We start from the raw sequence: 20,310 nt of genomic DNA, 5'->3' as shown, positions 1-20,310 counted from the left end.
ATTCAGAGAGGATCTTTTGGTAATTTGGGCAGTACTCACTTCTGTGTCATTGGCATGAGTCAACAACTACTTTCTATACTGACTCATTGCGGTCAACAAATGTGTTTAGATATATCTGAATTGTGAGTGGTCATGGAATCATATGTGGCTCTGTTCTTAATTTAGGCAGACACAAGTTTTTAAGAAATATACTGAATTCTGTCTGAAATCACTGCACTCCAATACCCACACAATCTTTTTGAAATTACTGATTCTGCTCATTAGCCTTCATACCTGACAGCAAGCATATAATAACAGAATAATCTGGAACTTTTCTTCTTCCTTTTTTCCTATAAGTAAAACTGACAAACGTACTTTTGTGTTTAATTCTGCGAATTGGCAGGCATGAGTCCACAATCAAACTGAAACTTAAAGGAGTTTTATGTTTTAATTGACAGTTGTTGCTAAATAGCAGTTAGATGCCACTTGCATGCTTTAACTGCCAAGAAAAGGAAAGAGAAGTAGAAATGCAGCGACTGGAAGGAAGCAGAAACCAAAAGCTTGTAATGACAAAAGACACTGATGAAATCTATTCCCTCTGTTCTTTGCCAGATGCCCTCTCACAGAACCTTGTTTTAGGAATCTAACATTTCTCACAAGCTATGTGGAAAATGATTTGCAGGACACTACATAAAAGGCACTAGCAGAATTAACGTGGCCTTCCCAAACAACTCAATCTTGCTAGTGTAACTGACTCCGAGGCATGACATGAAAATGACATGTTGGGGTTTGTATCTTTCCAGATTATTATTTTTAAGAATAACAGCCTCAGCAAGGCAGTTTTACTAGACTAGGTTAGGCCTTGGAAGGCCCATATTCTAAAGGAAAATCTCTCCCATATGGCCCCAGCACAAATGTGAAATTCCATCTACTGAAATACAGTCCTTTCCACCTGCCAGCACAGCCTCCAGCCACACCCAGCCTCCAGCTGATCTGCCTGCCTCATGGCCGGCACGCCGGGGCCGGTGTGGGACCCTCAGAACTCCAACCAGGGGTGGTTTCCTGGCTCACGAGGCTTTTCTGTTGTTCCTCCCTCAGCTGGGCAGCCCCCAACAGAAACCCAAGCGCCTGCGCCTGGTGGTGGATGTGTCTGGCAGCATGTACCGCTTTAACGGGGTGGACGGCCGGCTGGAGCGTTCAATGGAGGCCGTGTGTATGGTCATGGAAGCCTTCGAGAACTACGAAGAGAAGTTCAAGGTATGGCATGAACTGAGGATGATGAGGGGCGCCACTGACCACTTATGCCCACCGGTCACTCCGGGTTAGGGCACGGTGGTGGAAAGGGGGATGCAGGCTCCACCGGAGTGAACAAAAATCTTCATCTCCTCATCAGCTCACTTATCAGCACGGAGGAAGAGAGCCTTTTGTTTCCTCTGCCCTAACCATCAGAAAACGATAATACCAGAATTCAAAGAACCCATTATCAGAAGAAAGCACTGCACTTTGCCAGTGTGTGATGTTAGCCATAATGTTAGGGGCAATAAGCAGGCATTTAGAAATACCACAGATCGGGGCGCCTGGGTGGCTTGGTCAGTTAAGCATCTGAGTTCGGCTCAGGTCATGATCTCGCGGTTCTTGAGTTCTAGCCCCGCATCGGGCTCTGTGCTGACAGCTCAGAGCCCGGAGCCTGTTTCCGATTCTGTGTCTCCCTCTCTCTCTGCCCCTCCCCTGTTCATTCTCTCTCTGTCTTAAAAATAAATAAGCGTTAAAAAAAATTTTTTTTAGAAATACCACAGATCTCTTCCACAAATTTCTAGAACCGCCATCCTCATCCCAGTTTCCTCCACAGCCCATTCGTCCCCATCACTGAGCAGACAGCCTTCCCAAGGGTTGAGGACACCCTCAAAGAGCACTATTCTCAGCCTTGCTTTCCCTTTCCATGTGCGCGAAGATTAAACAGTAATAGATGACCCTCCACTGGGAATGAAGACAGCAACCCTGGGAGACATGCAGTTGCCCGTTCCAACTATGTCCATTTTGCTGCACCCTCCTTCAGAGGCCTGAGTGTGGAAAGGGGATCCCCTAGAGCCATGTGACTGCCCAAGTTGCCCATCGGTCCACTCTTAATCGGCCACAGGAGCACCTGCACTTCTGGCCCTTTACTAGAGCAAATAACACAGTCACGTGCTGGGTAATTATTATCAAAAGTGCAGGGGGCAGAAATGGTATATGTGCAGACATGTATAGAGGGTGCTCAGTCTATCCATAGGTATTCTAGATCATATGCAGGATCCAACATGTCCTTCAGAAATAGGCAATCGTAGATCATTATTTAGCTTGACATCCCACGTAGAGGATTACTATCTGTGTATTACGGTCTCTATTATCTTTTTACTTTAAAAATCTGTGCCGGAATGCACAGCAAGCAATAGATCAATGTAACCCATCATTGCATTTACTTCAAGCCCGTTTTTGAGCTCCAACTCTCCCAGGGTCCCTTGCATGAAGCTCTGTGTGAGAGATTCCTTTTAGAATTAAGTGGTAGGAAAAGGCAGCTTTGGTCAGGGAGTGCTGTGGGTTGCCAGGCTCTGTACAAGTTCAGGATACAAATACAAATAGGATGTAGACTTTCACGGTAGGGAGCAGCTTTGTTTCCCTCCCAGAATGAAGAACAGGGTTGTGATTAGTGAAAACCATGGAACTGTTCAAGATTCCCTCTTGGTTTCCATTGCCAGAAAGGTCAAAGCCAAAAATCAAAGACCACTCTGGCAGCTTTATGTCCTGTGGCTTGTGCACTAGTATTCAGCCTTTTCCTTCCCCTGACCCTGCCTCCCTTCAGATGTAAGTGTGTCTTCATTTTAATTTTTTGTTTTTTTATGTTTTATGGGTCTCTGGGAAATATTTATTTTAAAATATTTTAGATCTTGCCTAGTAGGAGTTTAATTCCTAAATCACTTGGACCATGGATGACCAGCGGATGGTTAAACATCTATCCATCACATCAGCATAAGTCTCATTGAATGTTTTGAAACCCTTGGGTTCTACTAATATTTGGATCAGCCCATCTGCCTCTTTTGTGAGTTTTGAAGGTCAGCGTTCCTTAGCTTCTTTTGAGTTATATGGAAATTGTGATCCATTATAGATGGTAACCAACATATCACTATTAAAATTGGTATACATACTCATATTATCTAGAATAAAATTTCCAGTTAGAGGATTTTTATGCCTTTGAGAACAGAACCACTCCGATAGGTGAGACTACTTCTTCTAAGTTTTTAGGAACATTTTTAGGAGCTAACCAAGAAATTGGTTGACTCAGCTCCCCAGGACTGTGTAAAGAATTAGACAGAAGGTAGAAGGTGGCAAAGCTAATACGGAAATCTGAGAACCATTCCAACAGCCTGCAGGTGGATGATGTGACTATCAGGAAGCGTGTTGAATATATCATTTCATCTCACACAGCGGAGTGCACAGAGAGATTGGTATTTCTCCAGTTCTCACTGTTAAAAGGCTGGCATTTGGGACAACATTAATGAGACTGGACATGTCACACCAAAAAGAAACAATATCAAGGAAAATCAGCCTTTCACAAGCTGTTGTTTTGTTTTGTTTCTAATTGACAGTTACAACCCAATTGTGGCCATATAAGTGGATTTTAATAAAATTACAAACATAAATTGAGCACTTGCTAAGAGGATAGTACTCTGCTAGGTACAGAGTTCCCTGCCATCCTTGAGCTTATAGCCTAGTGAGGGAGACACATAAAAAGTACTAATTCTGATAGAACATTCAATGAGAGATGTGCAGTAACAGAGGCACATAGAAAGCATGCTCATCTCCAGACACCCCACTTCAGCACATATTTTGCTTATAGTCTCGAATTCCCACAATAGTGTAAATAATTTCCCCAGTCTTTATTAGTAAAACCACAGATATATTGAGAAGATAACCATGGTAATATATGACTAACAAATCCAGTCAATATTTAGAGCAAGAAATTACAGCAAGACACCAAGATAAGGTAAGCTTTATTCAAGGTTTGAAGTATCTTTATTGTTTTTTTTATGCTATTAGATTAATTTTTTTTAATATTTTATTTTATTTTTTGAGAGACAGAGCACAAGCAGGGGAGGGGCAGAGAGAGAAGGAGACACAGAATCTGAAGCAGGCTCCAGGCTCTGAGCTGTCAGCACAGAGCCCGATGCAGGGCTTGAACCCATGAATATAAGATCATGACCTGAGCCTAAGTCGGACACTCTACCAACTGAGCCACCCAGGCGCCCTTATGCTATTAGATTCTTAATAGCACTTTTATGAAATGGATTTTGTGCATTTTCTTGTACTTCTAAACATACTCCCTACCTTCACTATAGTTCCTTTAGAACTTTTTTAAGAGCATAGAAAGTCTCCACTCCATTAAAATCTTTCCAAGAAAAGACGTCAAGATTTCACAAAACAAGCTCTGTGAGGAAAAATGGCATTTGGGCGAGTATCTCGAGGGCTGGGGAGGGACAGGAGACAGGGAGAGCATAGGAGTCCTGCTCCTGCAAATTCATTACCATGTCCATGGACTTCAGAATTCACAAGTCAATACTCAGTCTCCCCAGTCCTCAAACAGGAAACTGAGACCCAGGAACATTAAGGACTTTTTCCCAAAGTCAGAAGGCTGTTGGAGACAGGACTCCTCTCCTGTTTGTTATTCCCTTTTGGTATTTTGATTTGTTTTTAAAATTTCCCCTTTTTATCCCAACTTTTTTATTCTGAAAAAATTGAAAACTACAGAAAAGTTGAAAGAGAAGTAAAATGAACACCCATATGCCTTTACTTAGATTCGCCAAATGTTAATATTTTCCCTTGTTTGCTTTATGTTTCTCTCTAAATATATACTGTCTTCCTTCTTCTAAATCATTTAAAAATAAATCATAATGCTTTACTACTAAATATTTTATTATGCTTCTCCTAACAGGACATTCTCTAGCACAACCTCAATACCATTATCACATCTAAAAATATTGTCAGTAATTTCATAATATCTTCTAGTGTCCAGTCCAAATTCACTTTTCCCAACTATCTCAAAGGTGTCTTTTTTAAATGAAGTAATTAACATACAGGGTTATATTGGTTCCAGGTGTACAATATAATGATTCAACAGCTCCATGTATTACTCAGTGCTTACCACAGGAAGTGTCTTTTCTAATTGGTCCCCCCACACACACACAATCCAGGATCCAAAATCCACACTTCATTTTTGGTTGTAATGTCTCGTTAGCCTCTTTTCACCCAGAGCGGCCACGTCACATCCACTGCCACTACCATCTTTGCTTGTCCTGATGCTTGCTCTTGAGAGTTCAGAACAGTTGTTCTGCAGAACGCCCTTTATTCTGGATTCATCTGGCTATTTCCTCATGGTGCCACTTACCTTATCCCAATATTCCCCATGTTTCCAGAACTCCCAACAGCTTCTCCCCTGCACTGGGTGCACTGGAAACTTTGTATAATGTTCTCACCACCCCTGCCAACATGTCTGAGTTTAGAGTGGCCACTGGCCACCCAGTCTCTGCTGGGGTCTCTCCAGCCTCCTTTGTAGAGTGTATGAAAAAAGTGGGGTGGAACCACCTGACATTCTGTGAGGGCGTTTAATTAAATACGTTGGGGTAAATGTGTAGAAGGTTCAAAAAGGAGCGAAAGTGAAGCCCTCTGTGTAAGCCTCTGACCCCTCTCAGCTCCCACTTACCCCTCCGGTGTGGATTTTTTTGTGGTGTCTTCTCAGAGATATTTGACACGTGTACATCAAATGGCAGCGTTCCATTCACTGTGTTCTGTATCTGTACACCATCTGGTCACGTCCAACTCACTCTATCTGTGCTTTCATTTTCCCATTTGTGAGAGACGCATAAGGACTAGGAATAACTAATGAAAGTATGTAATTTTCTCAGCAAACATAAAATGATGCATGAACAAATGACAGTTTTAGGAGTTCCTAGTGAAAAATTTATATTCCGTAGCCCAGGATGGCATCGCGTGTGGTATCTTTAGGAATTCAGCAATGTGCTCTGAGACTTCCTGCTCCACAGTTCCAGATGGCTTCTAGCATGGTCTTCTTGCAGTTGGATCCCTCCTTCGTAAAGGTGTCTAGTCTATATTTGCTTTGAAACCTTCAGAAGCCACCGACCTGGCCCAGTGATCTGGACTCTTCCCCGAAACCTCTCTTTTGGCATCTGTGTTGTATCTTGTTTGGCTTGGGCTCAGCTCCCAGGCTCTGGGTCATTACAGTCCAGGTCCAGGAGGCTCATTTGGAGTCAGCCTCCACTTTCTGTTCCATCCTAGCATGAGCCATGCCAAACCACAGGGACCCTTGAGTAAGAATTACTGAGAAGAAAAGGTAATTCAGTGGCAGGACACATTTCAAAGCCATCTGGAGTTTTTAAAGTTTCTCATAATTGGTCTACCAATAGAATTCAGTTATTCTCAGAAGCAGCATATATAGTCTGGTCTCTTAAGATGAAAGTGACATTATTTGCTAATAATCATCATAAACTCCTCTAGTCTTAAGCAGCAAAATGTTTAATGTTCACAGAGCACTGAAACACGGGAGTGAAAAGTGGAATGGTAACTGTTGTGCGAACCATTTTATTTCAGTCAAGAAACATTTTTTCCTTTATCTCATGATTTCTTGTTTGTTCCTTGTGATTTCTGCAAGCCCATGGGAATGTTTTACTAAAACCCTAAAGTAGACCTCCTTTTCAAAAGCTCTTCATGCCTTTATTTTTTTTCTTCAAAGCACTCCATAACATCAAGAGTTAGGTGACTGTCTCTCCACTGAGCACTCAAGTGGCGAGTCCAGAAAAGAGACAGATTTATTGAGTTTTTGAGAAATGGGACTTTGAAAAGTAGTGTTCAATTTTTTCTTTTTTCCTTTTTTTTTTTTTTTTTTTTTTTTTTTTGGTGGAGAATAACTCCTATTTTAAGGCCATGGTTTCCTAACAGTGTAACAAGGAATGCTTGAAGGGTGTTGGGGGTTTGATGACGAGCAGACAGGACTTTTTATCCTTTCCCCTTCCATCTCCAATTAAACCAAAACAATTCCATTTATATTAATTTTGTGTGATGTTTCATAATCTGGGCTTTTGTGCAGTGTTTCCATTGGAGAAAGACTTCCACTAGAGCCAGTACTGGATTGTTATTTCTTGTAGACTCTGAGAGCTTTCATTTTAGAAAAGACTTCATCAGTCCTCAGGTAGATTTAGGTGATTCATTCCTTTGACAAGAGAAAGCAAGGCACAGATTTTCCTATGAGAAGGGAAGCAGACTTTTCCAGTCTGTTTCTAGAGTGAACCATTGACTTTTCATAGAACCTTAGGAGCAGGAATGGTCTTGGCAATTATTTTCACCAACTTCTTTGTTTTACAGATGAGAAAAATCAGGATCCAGAGAGGTAACATGCTTTGCTCAAGGGCACACAGCTACACGGTAGAAAAAAAAAAACAAAACAGGACTTCTGACTCCTACTTCCGGGCCCTTTCTTAAGAAGTTGATGTTTTATCCCCGTTTTTTTGCAACCATTTTACTCCTGCCCAGTCAGTATTTTTACAATGCTGTAATTCAGGAGCAAATGTACCATTTACATAAAAGACTCTATATTTTCCTTCCCTTAGCACTTCTTCGTCCAAGTGAGGTATAGTAGGCATAACTTTTCTCAAAGATATCTTGGTCAGAAAGGCTGGGTTAATTCTCAGAAGGATGTGAAAAGATATGATTCACAAAACTAGCACCTGCTGGGAAGATTCCTTCTATCAAAAACTTAGCTCTGTGTCTGTAATTAACCTTTTCCCCATGCCTCAGGAATGTTTCACACATTTAGAAATGGAAACCATTTATCTTATCAGGCTTAGGCTTTGAATAAACTCTTCTTGGTACATGGAGATAAGACCCAAGAAAGGGGTACAGAGTTCTCTGAATCCATTCACAGTGAAACAAGAATTCAGAATTGACCCAGTTGTTGCTATGGAAGTACTGGCCAAAGAGACTGGGGAGGGGGATAGGGAATGATTATTTCTCTACAGAATCAGGGCACCTGGGTCTGGCTTCCACCTCTGCCAACACTACATCTCTGAGCTTAGGAAAGGCTGTTGACCTCTCCAAGCATTAATTTCTTCATTTGTAAAAAGAGGTAAATAATTCCCACCACAAATCCTGTGAAGAGAATCAAGATGAGTTGAGACATGAAGAACTGTACAAACATTGACATTATACTCATTAAATGTATTGTCCTATACTTTCAGTGACCCTGTGAGGTTAGATAAAACAGAGATTATTCCTATTTGCCAGAGAGGTTAAGGGACTTCTAAGCATATAATGTTAGAGGTCATTTAAACCAGCATTATTTACAAAATAGAAACAAGATTTACAAAAGTTAAGTGACTTGTGCTAGGTCAAAGAGGTTGTTAATATCAGAGCTAAGCCTAGAATCCTTGACCTTCACAACGTTATTTTTTTAAGTTTATGTATTTTGAGAGAGAGCAAGAGAGAGGGGGAGAGAAAGAATCCTAAGCAGGCTCCATGTGGTCATCACAGAGCACAGCTCAGGGCTCGAACTCTTGAACCGAGCCATGGGATCATGACCTGAGCCGAGATCAAGAGTTGGCTACTTCACCAACTGAGCCACCTAGGTGCCCCAGAACAGTATTCTTTTTACATTGACTTCTAAGATACAAAGAAAGGTTAGCTAGCTACTACTATAGCTTATCGGCTCACTAACACCTTAGGGGTTCTGTTGGCACTTCCCTTGACTCTTTTGATCACATATTCATCTTCTAATCCTTTGCTGCCCACTGTCAGTGGTGCCACCTTAGAATGGTGTACTTGGATTTGTAGGAGATTAAAATTTCACACATCATCAGTCTTCAGAAATAGCCTCAGACGATTGTCTCATACCTAGTTATAATGTGGATGCACAATAAAGCATAGCCTTTCCTAACTAGCAGATGATTATCCTTCCCCACAGAAATCTAAACATAAATCTCACTTGTTAAAAAAAAAACAAAACACCAATAGCTCTTTGTTCTAAGCAGACATTTCTTTGCAACCTATCACAAATCAGCCTTCTTATTTCCTAATACATCTTTGTGTCTTAGACTGAAACTCAGCATTCGTTTTCATTTGTAAGACCTTTCTCTAAGTGAATGCGATTTTCAAAAGAAAATACAGCAAGGGGGCATTTAAACAAGTTTCCAAAGCAAAGAAGTATTAAAATTGATCTTCTATAGTCAAAGTTTTTCTTACTACTGTGGTTTATTATTTATGTTTATGCTGCAGTGCAAGACCCCACAAGGACTTATGGGAGGCCGTGAGAAGCGGTCATTTTCGTGACCATAAAATTTTGAGCTGCTCAAAAAAGTTATGATCTGAATGTTAGGTGGTTTGGTAATGACAGTGAGGCTCTTGTTTAGTGACTTTGTGATTCCTCCACAGATGCATGCTTGAGACCCTGTCAAGTCTGATTTGACGGTGGTCACAGCAGAAACGAACCAGACTGGGTGAACAGTAGGATTAAGTATCAGAGAATGGAAAAGAAGGAGTTTATGTACCTTTTTTCCTTTAGCCCAGCCCGTTTTGAGGATTAGCAAATCTCTGCCTGTAAAACGTGTTGGGATCCTTGGATAGCAGATACTAGATAATTATGACATAGAAATATTGTTTTTAATGGAAGCTTACACTGATCTACAGTAACACCAGGGAATGTTCCACACTTGGATGTGCTTTGGATTCCTCTCAAGCATTTTATTTACTTTGGGCACAGAATAATCCCCAAGCCTGTCTGGAAAATAAAAACCAGAGCCTGCAAACCATTTTATAAGCCTCATCCTGTCCCTTAGGTGTGTCTTCTCAGCCTTTGCAATGCTAACCAGGCACAGACAAAGGCAGATCGTTCTGCAAATAGAAATTTCCTTACTACAAATAAAGAAAGGAAGGAGGAAAAGGAGAAAACAGAAGAAGGAAGAAAAGGAAGAAGGGAGGGAGAAGAAAGGCAGATTGGCAACTTACCTTTCTCTCACTTGTATGAAAAAGTATAGTATGCTTTGTTCTCCTGGACAAATAAAGTGGTTGGTAGGTAGGTAGGTAAATCAGTCCAGGGAATGATAGATGGATAGTAACTAAAATGTTCCCGAAGCCTTTAATCAGCCAGTATCTGTTTTTGAGAAAGAGCTCATTTGACTGCTATTTGTGTAATAATCAACTTTTTTCCTCACAGTAACCAGTTACGTCAACCCTGTGAGCAGACCATATGGTCAAAGATGTATTCATATAGTCTCATCCATGGTCATCTGATTAGTAAGAATTTGCATCTCCAGTTAAAGGGAAGGAAAAAGCTTAATACATTTATAGCCCTCTTGCCTCAGCCAAAAAGGAGAAACCTACTTCTGTTTCAAGGAACTGATCTTATCCCCTCCTGTGTAAGATCCTGTTTAACAGATTACTTCACCAGCCCCGTAACGAAAGCAGTCTGCCTGGCACCTTCTCAGGAGAACTTTATTCTTGGCTTAAAATAGTTCCGGCCGTGACCATTGTCAACTGAGACATGATAGGGCCTCGAGCATGCTTCATGGAGGAATCCGACAGGCTTTCTCCATACCCGCCCCAGCACTGAACACGTGGGTGACCTTAGACATCTACTGAAGCCAATACTTTACTAGTTGCCATTGGCAAGAGCTGTACAGCTTTTAGGGTTCAAATTCTGTTACCTTTTCATAAGATGGATAACAAACTATCCAAGGAGATTTTTTTTTCACATATGGAATTTATTACATCCTCTTAAAAAGCCTTGATTTATTATCAAGCCTTTTTATTGTATTGGTAAATTTCCCTTACAATTCTTTTGTATCATCTTTTGCATAAATTAAAAAATCTGAAAACCACACCCAAGATCTCACTCTGGTCCTCCCCTAACCATGTCCCTCCCATGAGGTAAAGAGCCTATGGGGCCAAGGGGGTATACTCGGTTAAAGCCAGTTTCTGGATCATGTTCCCAGTTTCTGGGCTCCCCAAGAAACCTCTGATGACCCCCCAAGCCTGCTTCCTATGTGGTCCCCTTTCTTATGCCCATCTTCATAGGGCAGACTGGCCAATGGTGTAAACACCCAGGTCTGAGGTATGGCCAAGGGGCAACTGTAGGAAGGAATATGATGGCTGGGTGTCCATACATATGTGAAGCGCCTCATGGAAATGGGACAGAGCCAACTATAGCAAGCCAGGGGCCGGTGCTGCCCACACCATTCTGTTCTTGCACAGAACTTCAAGGACTCCCGGCTCTCCAGGTCATTATAATCTGTATTTACTTATCAAAGGAGGACAGAATATATTTTATTTAACAATTTATATCCTGATTTACAGGTTTTAAATATTTAGGCATCTTACATCGGCCTTCATTTGTACACTTGTCCCTTCCAATTACACACTTATCTCTGTCCATTCCCATTCTTTCTGCTCGTTTTCAGTCTCAGAAAAAGGAGTGTCCTCCTTCCTTCTCCAGACTAGACACTCTGACTCTGACCATGATCTCCTTCCTGACTGCCTCCTCTCTGCCACCTGTAACATGCCCAGACACCTCCCCCCCAACACCCCTCTAGATGCTGTTCCATTTTACTTTTTATCCCACAGACTTTTCACTAACCTTGTCCCCACAAAGGTGTCTGTTGATTCTGAGGCCCAGAGGTCACTAGTCCCCATTCTCTGGGATGGCTGACGTTAGTGTGATTCAGCACACTTGCACAACCACTTCCGGAGACCCTGCACACAGATTCCCCAGGGCCATCCGCTTATCCTACTTTGGCAAGTGCTGTCTCCCCTGTCTTCCCCACTCAGCTCTGTGTCCTTCTTCCACCCACCAAAGAGGATACTCCTCAAAGTTCAGGTGAAGGGTTCCTCTGCTCTTCTCTGTCTCTGCATTTGCCCTTGGCAGTCATGTGTCCCTCCTGGGCAGGGACAGCCACATCTCTGACTCCATGAAATACATTTCTACTCTGATACCTCCCTGGATGCATAATTTCAGCACATCCAAAATGGAACTGATCTTCTGCAAATAACCCAGCTTCTCTCCTGGCTCCCTATCATTGCATAAAAATTATTTCAACAGAAATTCTTCCACTTCTTTTCATTTTAAATACAATGGTTTTGGTTACTGTATGGGCTTTTTGGTCAGCCAGCTTGGGCTAACCACCATTTATCACATGGTGGCTATGGGGGGTGGGGGGTGGGAAAATGCATTCCAGCTTCCAAGCAGCTTATTTGCAAAAGAATGTAGCCCACATGGGAAAGGAAAGCTTCTTATTGCCCCAACATGATTGCATTTTTGCCATAAACACACCAGGCACACTCACAGATACTGAAATTTGAAGATGAATAAGATATGGCCTCAAAGAGCTCAACAGTTAAAAAGAAACAGACATGAAAAGAAATAAGTGCATTCCCCTACAATACCTAGAGTCATGTTTTGCACATGGTTGGTGCTCAAAACATACTTGTTGATTGATGGGCAGTTGGTGAATAGAAAGCAGTGATTCTAAAGCATTTTGTCCCTCAGTAGTATTCCAAATATTCCTGAAAATCTTTTGCCCCAGGCCCACACTCAGAATTTTCTTTCCAGATGCCCCAATTGCCCAGATACCCTAACATCTATTCTAACTTTCACATCAGAATCACAAAAATTCTTAGAGGGACGTGGAAGGGGAGAAGGGAATTGGGGAGCAAACCCCAATAGTTAGAGCCACCTTGCTCCAGTTATGGGGTTGCTTCAGGTCCCAAACTTCTTTCCAGATTCCATTCAAATGCTGCACCCCACACTCAGCTCTAGTTTTCTCATGTGCACTGTGAGATAGAGAAATAGAAAGGTAGTTCCTAAATTTTAAAAATACATGTCATACACTAAAGTAGAAAAGCAGAGGGGCACCTGGGTGGCTCAGTTGGTTAAGCATCTGACTTCAGCTCAGGTCATGATCTCATGGTCCATGAGTTCGAGCCCCATGTAGGGCTCTGTGCTGATTGCTCCAAGCCTGGAGCCTGCTTTGGATTCTGTGTTTCCTTCTCTCTCTCTGCCCCTTCCCCTCTCATTCAACCTCTCTCTCTCTCTCTCTCTCTCTCTCTCTCTCAAAATAAATAAACATTAAAAAATGTTTTTTATTAAAAAAATAAAGTATGGGAATGCACACTGGTGCAGCCACTCTGGAAAAAAGTATGGAGGTTCCTCAAAAAACTAAAAATAGAACTACCCTACGACCCAGCAATTGCACTACTAGGCATTTCTCCAAGGGATACAGGTGTGCTGTTTCGAAGGGACACATGCACCCCCATGTTTATAGCAGTACTATCAACAATAGCCAAAGTATGGAAAGAGCCCAAATGTCCATCGATAGATGAATGGATAAAGAAGATGTGGTATATATATACAATGGAGTATTACTCGGCAATCAAAAAGAATGAAATCTTGCCATTTGTAACTACGTGGATGGAATTGGAGGGTATTATGCTAAGTGAAATTAGTCAGAGAAAGACAAAAATCATATGACTTCACCCATATGAGGACTTTAAGAGACAAAACAGAGGAACATAAGGGAAGGGAAACAAAACTAATGTGAAAACAAGGAGGGGGACAAAACAGAAGAGACTCATAAATATGGAGAACAAACTGAGAGTTACTAGAAAGGTTGTGGGAGAGGGGATGGGCTAAATGGGTAAGGGGCACTAAGGAATCTACTCCTGAAATCATTGTTGCACTATATGCTAACTAATTTGGATGTAAATTTTAAAAAATTAAAAATAAAGTTAAAAAAATAAATAAAGTAGAAAAGCAGATTATAAAACAATGTTATCCATTGCAGTTAGAAGTTATGTTGATGTAGATGTGTGTGTGTGTGAATGTGCAACATTTTTCACATGTAGTGAGAGGAAATAAAAGCCTCAGAACTTCTACAAAACTTTGAGAGATGTTAGCTTTGAATATGGGATTATGACTAATTTTTACTTTCTTTTTTGTGCTTTACTGTAATTTCGATGGTGAATACATTTCACTTTGTGTGTTCAAAAAAAAAAGTTTATGTATTAGTTTTCTACTGCTGTGTAACCAATTACTGCATACATAGCCTCTCAAAGCAATACCCATTTACTAGGTCTTAGTTCTATAGTTTAGGGGTCTAGGAAGGCTCAGCTGGGTTCTCTGGTTAGGGTCTCATAAGGCTGAAATTGCGATCTGAGCCAGACTGGACTCTTACCTAGAGGCTCTGCTTCCAAGCCCATTTGGATTTGGGCAGAATTCAGTCCCTTGTGGTCATAGGACTGAGGTGCCTGTTTTGATGTTGGCTGTCAGCCAGGGTCCCTCCTAGACGCCACTCTCAAGGCCTCACCCCATAGTCACCTCCATCTCAGCCACAGATAATTCCCACATGTCACATCCCCCCAGACTTCAAGTCTCTCTGTCTTCCCCTTCTACTACCATCCAGAAAAACTCTGCTTTTTAGGGCTCATGTGATTAAATTGGGCCCACCCAGGTAATCTCCCTTTTGATAAACTCAGAGTCACCTGATTAGCGGCCTTACATCTGCAACATCCCCTTTGCCACATAACATAATCACAAGTAAACATCCTACCCTATTCACAGGTCCTGCTCACACTTAAGGGGAGAGGATTATGCAGGCCATGTATGCCAACGGGCAGGAATCTTGGGGGCCACCTTGGTACTCTGCCTACCACAGTGCGTGTGTATGTGTGTGATTTTTTTTTGAACTCTCCCCTGATGGTTAAGAATGGAAGTCTTGGTAGCCCATGAAGCCCCCATCATACTTTCTCCCTCCTGCTAGGGCAGAAATCACATGAGGATGAGCCAGAAATGAAGGAGCCTGGAATTTGTCTGCCTTTGTTGATAAGCACACATCCATCTCTCTGGACTTCTCCATGGCCATCTGTTGAGCAATTGTGTATGGTGGCAGACCAAAGATTTGGAGGCCAAAAGGTCTGATGACAATTCTCTAGTGGGCAGAGGCTTCTAACTCTGATTCTCTTATCTATAGTATGACATCGCTGGACACTCTGGAGATGGCTACAACATTGGTCTGGTTCCAATTAACAAAATCCCCAAGGACAATAAGCAAAGACTAGAAATTCTGAAGGTAAATACATTGAATCACCTCTATATTGTGAAAACTTCCACCAGATTAGGTAAAGTATCTTCTGATGACTGGAAAGATTCACTGAAGCAGCAACAGATACAGGAAAGAAAAAGACTTTCTGTTTTACAAGCATTCAAGCCTTAAACTGAGAAAATGCTCCTGGTGCCTAAAATCCTCTTCTCCACACTACAAATTTTAAACTCTGTTCCCTACATATTTTTAGTGTACTCAAGATTATGTCAGGATTCCACAGCCTGAGTCCCCCTCCTAAAACCTATACAGTTCTTCTCAGTCCCTAAGTATTTCAGTAAAAGGAAAAGAATGACCCCTTTCAGCGTACTCTCCCAGTTTTATGTACTTCGTAGTATTTTCTAATGATAACTTCAGTTTCACATACTCAGATCTACAGTAGAAACACACACACCTTATGAGGTTAAAGTAAATGTCCTCCATTGCTATTGTTGTAAATACAGTGTTTAGTGTTACAGCTTTGTTTATTAGAAATTCAACCCATTTCTCATTTTTCTCTTGTGTCACATCCATTCACAGGTCTTGCCCACATTTAAGGGGAAAGGACTATGCAGGCTGTGTTTACCAGGGGCAGGAATCTTGGGGGCCACCTTGGAATTCTGCCTACCACAGCGTGTGTGTGTGATACCAAGTTTTATGTTTTCTTACATTTTCTCACTTTAAATGGCAGCTTGAGTTTGAGGAGTAAGTGCCAACTGGGAGAGTTTGGGAACATTTCATGTTTCTAACAAAAGTCTTAACCGCATACAAATATCACATGTACTGTTGTCACTCTGAGGTGCAAATGAAATAGAACTTGCTCAGAGATTTCTTATTCACATGGAATAATTGGTATTTGTGCATTCTCGTGGTCAATAGAAAAACCATTATGTTGGCTTAGAAAGTTTCTCACCTGTGGCTTTTGTGCGACATCTCTTACCTCCAGACAATGCATGCCCATGCTCAATTCTGCATGAGTGGGGACCACACGTTAGAGGGGACAGAACATGCCATCAAGGAAATTGTCAAAGAAGAAGCTGACGAGTACTTTGTCATCGTCTTAAGTGACGCAAACCTGTCACGATATGGAATACATCCTGCCAAGTTTGCCCAAATCCTGACAAGCAACCCTCAAGTAAATGCTTTTGCCATTTTCATTGGATCTTTAGGTGATCAAGCAACCAGGTAAGGGTCTCCTCGGAATACAGCAAAGGACAGGTATAGGGACCTACCTGGCGCATGTCATTTCACGGGATTGGCATCAGGCGGGGCAGTGGAAGAGAAAAAGGAGGAATGGCCCGTAGGGTTGCTGCTGTCATGGAGCTGATAGTCCAGTTGGAAGGATATAATGCTCCGGCTTATGTTTGGATGAGCAGTAATCATTTGAAATTAACAGTTTTCCATTGTGTGTTTAGACCAACAATAGGATAATTAACAAATTGATTTGTCCACAAATAAATTAGACAGTATTTTATATATTTTCACTTAACATCAAGGTCTCAAGCTCAGTTCTAATCAGTTCATGTTCAAATCATATTCAAAGTTAGCAAACATCTATTTTCCCAGCATAAGAGATTGCGTATATATATGTTTGTGTCTGTAAAACCTGTATATAAATAATATATAAAATACACACACATACACATACATATAGCGAGACATATACATAAATATACATGGACATACACACACACATACACATACATATAGTGAGACATATACATAAATATACATGGACAGACATACGTGGATATAGATACATAGATTGTAGATAAATATCACTTCTTAAATATCTCCCTTTGTATGTGTGTATATCCCTTTTTACTGGGGGGACAAGCAGGTAAAGCACTTGGAGACAATGTAAGAGAGTATATGTGGTAAAATTCTACACTGAATATGCTAAATATTTAGTAGAGAAGGTGTGGTCAGATAACAAATACCATTGTGGATGAGCTAAAAGGAGAGATCTGGAAACACTTTCATTTCTCAAATATACTAATGTTTATTCTTTTGAATTATAAACAGAAAGAACTTCTGATTTTTCTTTGCTTGAAATATTTGTATGAGGCAGAAAACACAAATGGAAGTATATTTTTCCCACCCCCAAAAATAAATTTCCTGCCTAGAATGCATACCTTTTTATTATTCCTGTCTCTTACCTGTCATACTCTGAAGTATAGAGTCCTGTATACACTACAAAATGCTTTAGTGTCAAAAGAGCTGGCATCTTTTCCTATTCCCTTCGCCTTGCTGCAGGATCACCAAGTGAGGTTAAGAACAGCCTGAATATCATGTAGTTACAGTCACTTTATTACAACTGACTTTGCATTCTTCCCAGTTTTATACGTTAGCCTCTTCTAGAACTTCCATGTCCTCGAATGCAAACCGTGCCTTTTCTACCCAGATTTCCTTCAGGACCAGCCCAGTATTTAGCAGACGGCAAGTTCAACAAATACTGGTTGAGCTGAAATAGCTATTTTGTCTTTCTAGTGAACAGATCCTGTTTGAATACTTAAGAAAGTACAATAATACCCTTGTGGTTTCCTAGGGAAATGGTCCAACATCCACTGGCAAAAGATACGTTGCAGAATTAGCTGGTCTACCAGGCATGCCAAATGTATGATACTACACAGGACGGTTGACTTTTATTAAATGTCATTCCAAAACCAAACTTTGTTGGCACAGTGAAAGAAGGCGTTCTTTTGGATAGAACTGTGTCTTGTCCTTTCATTGCTTTCAAAAAATGGCCCTTTGTTCCAGATGATAAATTGCCATTTAAAAAAATTATCATTAGCCTGTATAACCTTGGTGTCATCAAAGCTGCAATTGCATAAGTCAGAGTGTACTTCATGCTGTATAATGTGAGGCAAAAAAGAACGAGAGAGCAGGGAAAGAAAGAAAGAACCACCCGGGGTTTGGCCAGGCAGCATTTTTCGGCGCCTGTTTTCTAAGGCAGGAAAAACACTTAGAAGTACAGCGTATGGATTTGCTGGACCTAGGTGAGCCAATCTCAAATGCGTCCCTAGCGTTCTGTTCTACCAAGGGAATACTAGAAAGTGACAGTAATAAAAGGAAGGAAATTTCTTCTTTTCCAATTAACTGATTTTCTCACCGAAAAGACCTTTCTCTGGGTTCACTGCTTTCAGTGTGCCTCGCTCTGTTTTGTTGCTTTTCCAAGCCTTTCACTGCCCAGTGACAGCCAGTTCAATTGCCGGCAGGGGCAAGGTATTAGAAAGTAAAAACTTCTTTTCCTAAGAAACCATCGGGACACTGTGGTTTGTGGGGGCAGGAGGTGGAAGGGGAGCCTCGATTTGCAATGGTAATTTTCTCTCCCCTTCCATCCTGGCAGGCTTCAGAGAACTTTACCAGCTGGCCGGTCTTTCGTTGCCATGGATACCAAGGACATCCCTCAGATTTTACAACAGATCTTCACCTCCACCATGTTGTCCACTGTTTAAGACGTGCCCTTCGTCACCCTGGTGCCCCCGGGATTTGAAATAAGATAGGGATAAAGAGTACTCTGAAGAAAAGAAGACATCTATAAAGGGAACCTGTGCAATGACTGGATAATTCTGGCATTCCTGGGTCCTCCTGCGCTTGCTCAGCAATCCGAATTCAGGAAAGCAGGCAGAGGGAGGTTTGTGCATGGAAACTGACAACTGTTGATGGGTTCACAGGGAAGTGAGTTGACCTGCATTTTATAAAAGGTCAGGGTTAAAGGAAAGTGGTTTGAGAACTGTGGTACTTGGTTTATATCTAGAAACCTGAAGGAAAGAGAATTCCTTGCTTTTGCCTTAACATCTGGTCACCTGAGGTAACAGAAGCGACCCCATCAAACTAAGCTTTAGTTGCCGTATTCTGACGTTGAGTTACAAGTCTGTGCAAACCCACCCAACCTGCTCCTATCCAGTAATTAAGTGTATTTTCTTCTCCACTCTTGGTTGCCCAGAAGACAATGATTTTATAGTATGTAACTCACTGGAAAGCTTTCTAACAGACATATTTTATAAACAGGTTTTTTTCAATAATTCCATTCTCTTGGCAAAAGCCAAAAGGAATCAAAAGATCCCTGCATTGCTATCTTTCCCACCTGACTTTTTAAAGACTCTTTAAATAATAAAGAGCAAACCTCCCATTTTCCATGCTGCCAGCGTGGAAGGATAAAGGATGTCTTGCCTTGAACTTCCTGTTTCCTCTTGTTCTTCCAGTGCTTCTCACAAGTCTCACGTATTTTGGTGTCCAAAATGTAATGTTCAAAACAACAAACACTTATGTTTTTACTTAAAGCAAAGTAAAAACAAGGCGGTATGTTTGAATTGAATGGTAACTGGAGATCTCTTTAGCTGTGTGTGTGTATGTATGTATATATATATATATATATATATATATATATATATATATATATGCTTTTTTTTGTCAAGACTCCTCTTTTCTTTCAAAGTGTACCTCATTCCCACCTACTCTTGGGCTGACCTTCATTTACCAACAGGCTCATTTTCCCTTTGTTTAAAATCAAATGCCACAGCCAAAGTCAGGGTCTGTGCAAGCACCTAAGAAGCTAGAGATGCAAAGTCAAAATTGCAGGGGGCACCAGTGTGTGCGTGCTTTCTTGTCATGAGTTGGAAAAACTAGTCTTGTTAATGAGGTTACCCTGTTTACCCATATGTAATGGAATTATACAGATCCGTTTCTTTTTAGTCAATTGTAGAGAAGAAAAGGTATCACCCATTTGTTCCACCACCCTCGATTCCCCATCAGTTGTCAAAGAAATAAAAGTAATTAGATTTCCAGTGCAATCCTGCCCAATGAGTTTGCATAGCTTCTCTTATTTTTCCGGCCAGATACTTGCTCTGTGTACTGAATCATCCAGCCATGCAGTTTCAATCCAACGAGTACCTTTAAAAATGTAATTGCATTAATAACAGTAATAATAACAACAACAGCAGCCGGTAGCACTTACTGATTATTACCACATACCAGGTATGTATGCTAAACGATTTCATGTATCATTCCATTCAATCCTCACAAAGATGCATGTAAAATAGAAGCATTTTTTTTTCTTTTTTTTATCTCATGTTACAGATGAGGAAAGTAAGTCACTTCCCAATACCGGACTACTGACTATTCATACTTTTCACATCCTCCTTGATAAATAAGGAAACTG

General features: G+C 41.1%; 1 protein-coding gene across 1 annotated transcript in view; it reads left to right on the top strand.

Moving 5' to 3' along the window:
• VWA8 (von Willebrand factor A domain containing 8) overlaps positions 1–19,942 on the top strand; it is a 365,564-nt gene extending 345,622 nt beyond the window's left edge. Inside the window, exons 42-45 of the mRNA XM_058684129.1 lie at positions 1,078–1,236; positions 15,039–15,137; positions 16,093–16,331; positions 18,496–19,942. Coding sequence (XP_058540112.1) covers positions 1,078–1,236; positions 15,039–15,137; positions 16,093–16,331; positions 18,496–18,604 — 606 coding nt within the window. The 3' untranslated portion in view covers positions 18,605–19,942. The remainder of the gene's footprint in view (positions 1–1,077; positions 1,237–15,038; positions 15,138–16,092; positions 16,332–18,495) is intronic.
• Positions 19,943–20,310: the final 368 nt, after the last annotated feature.

This window comes from Neofelis nebulosa, chromosome 1 (assembly GCF_028018385.1).
Source record: "Neofelis nebulosa isolate mNeoNeb1 chromosome 1, mNeoNeb1.pri, whole genome shotgun sequence".
NCBI lineage: Eukaryota > Metazoa > Chordata > Mammalia > Carnivora > Felidae > Neofelis > Neofelis nebulosa.
The sequence above is the reverse complement of the archived record's forward strand: the minus strand, read 5'-3'. Positions and strand labels throughout refer to the sequence as shown.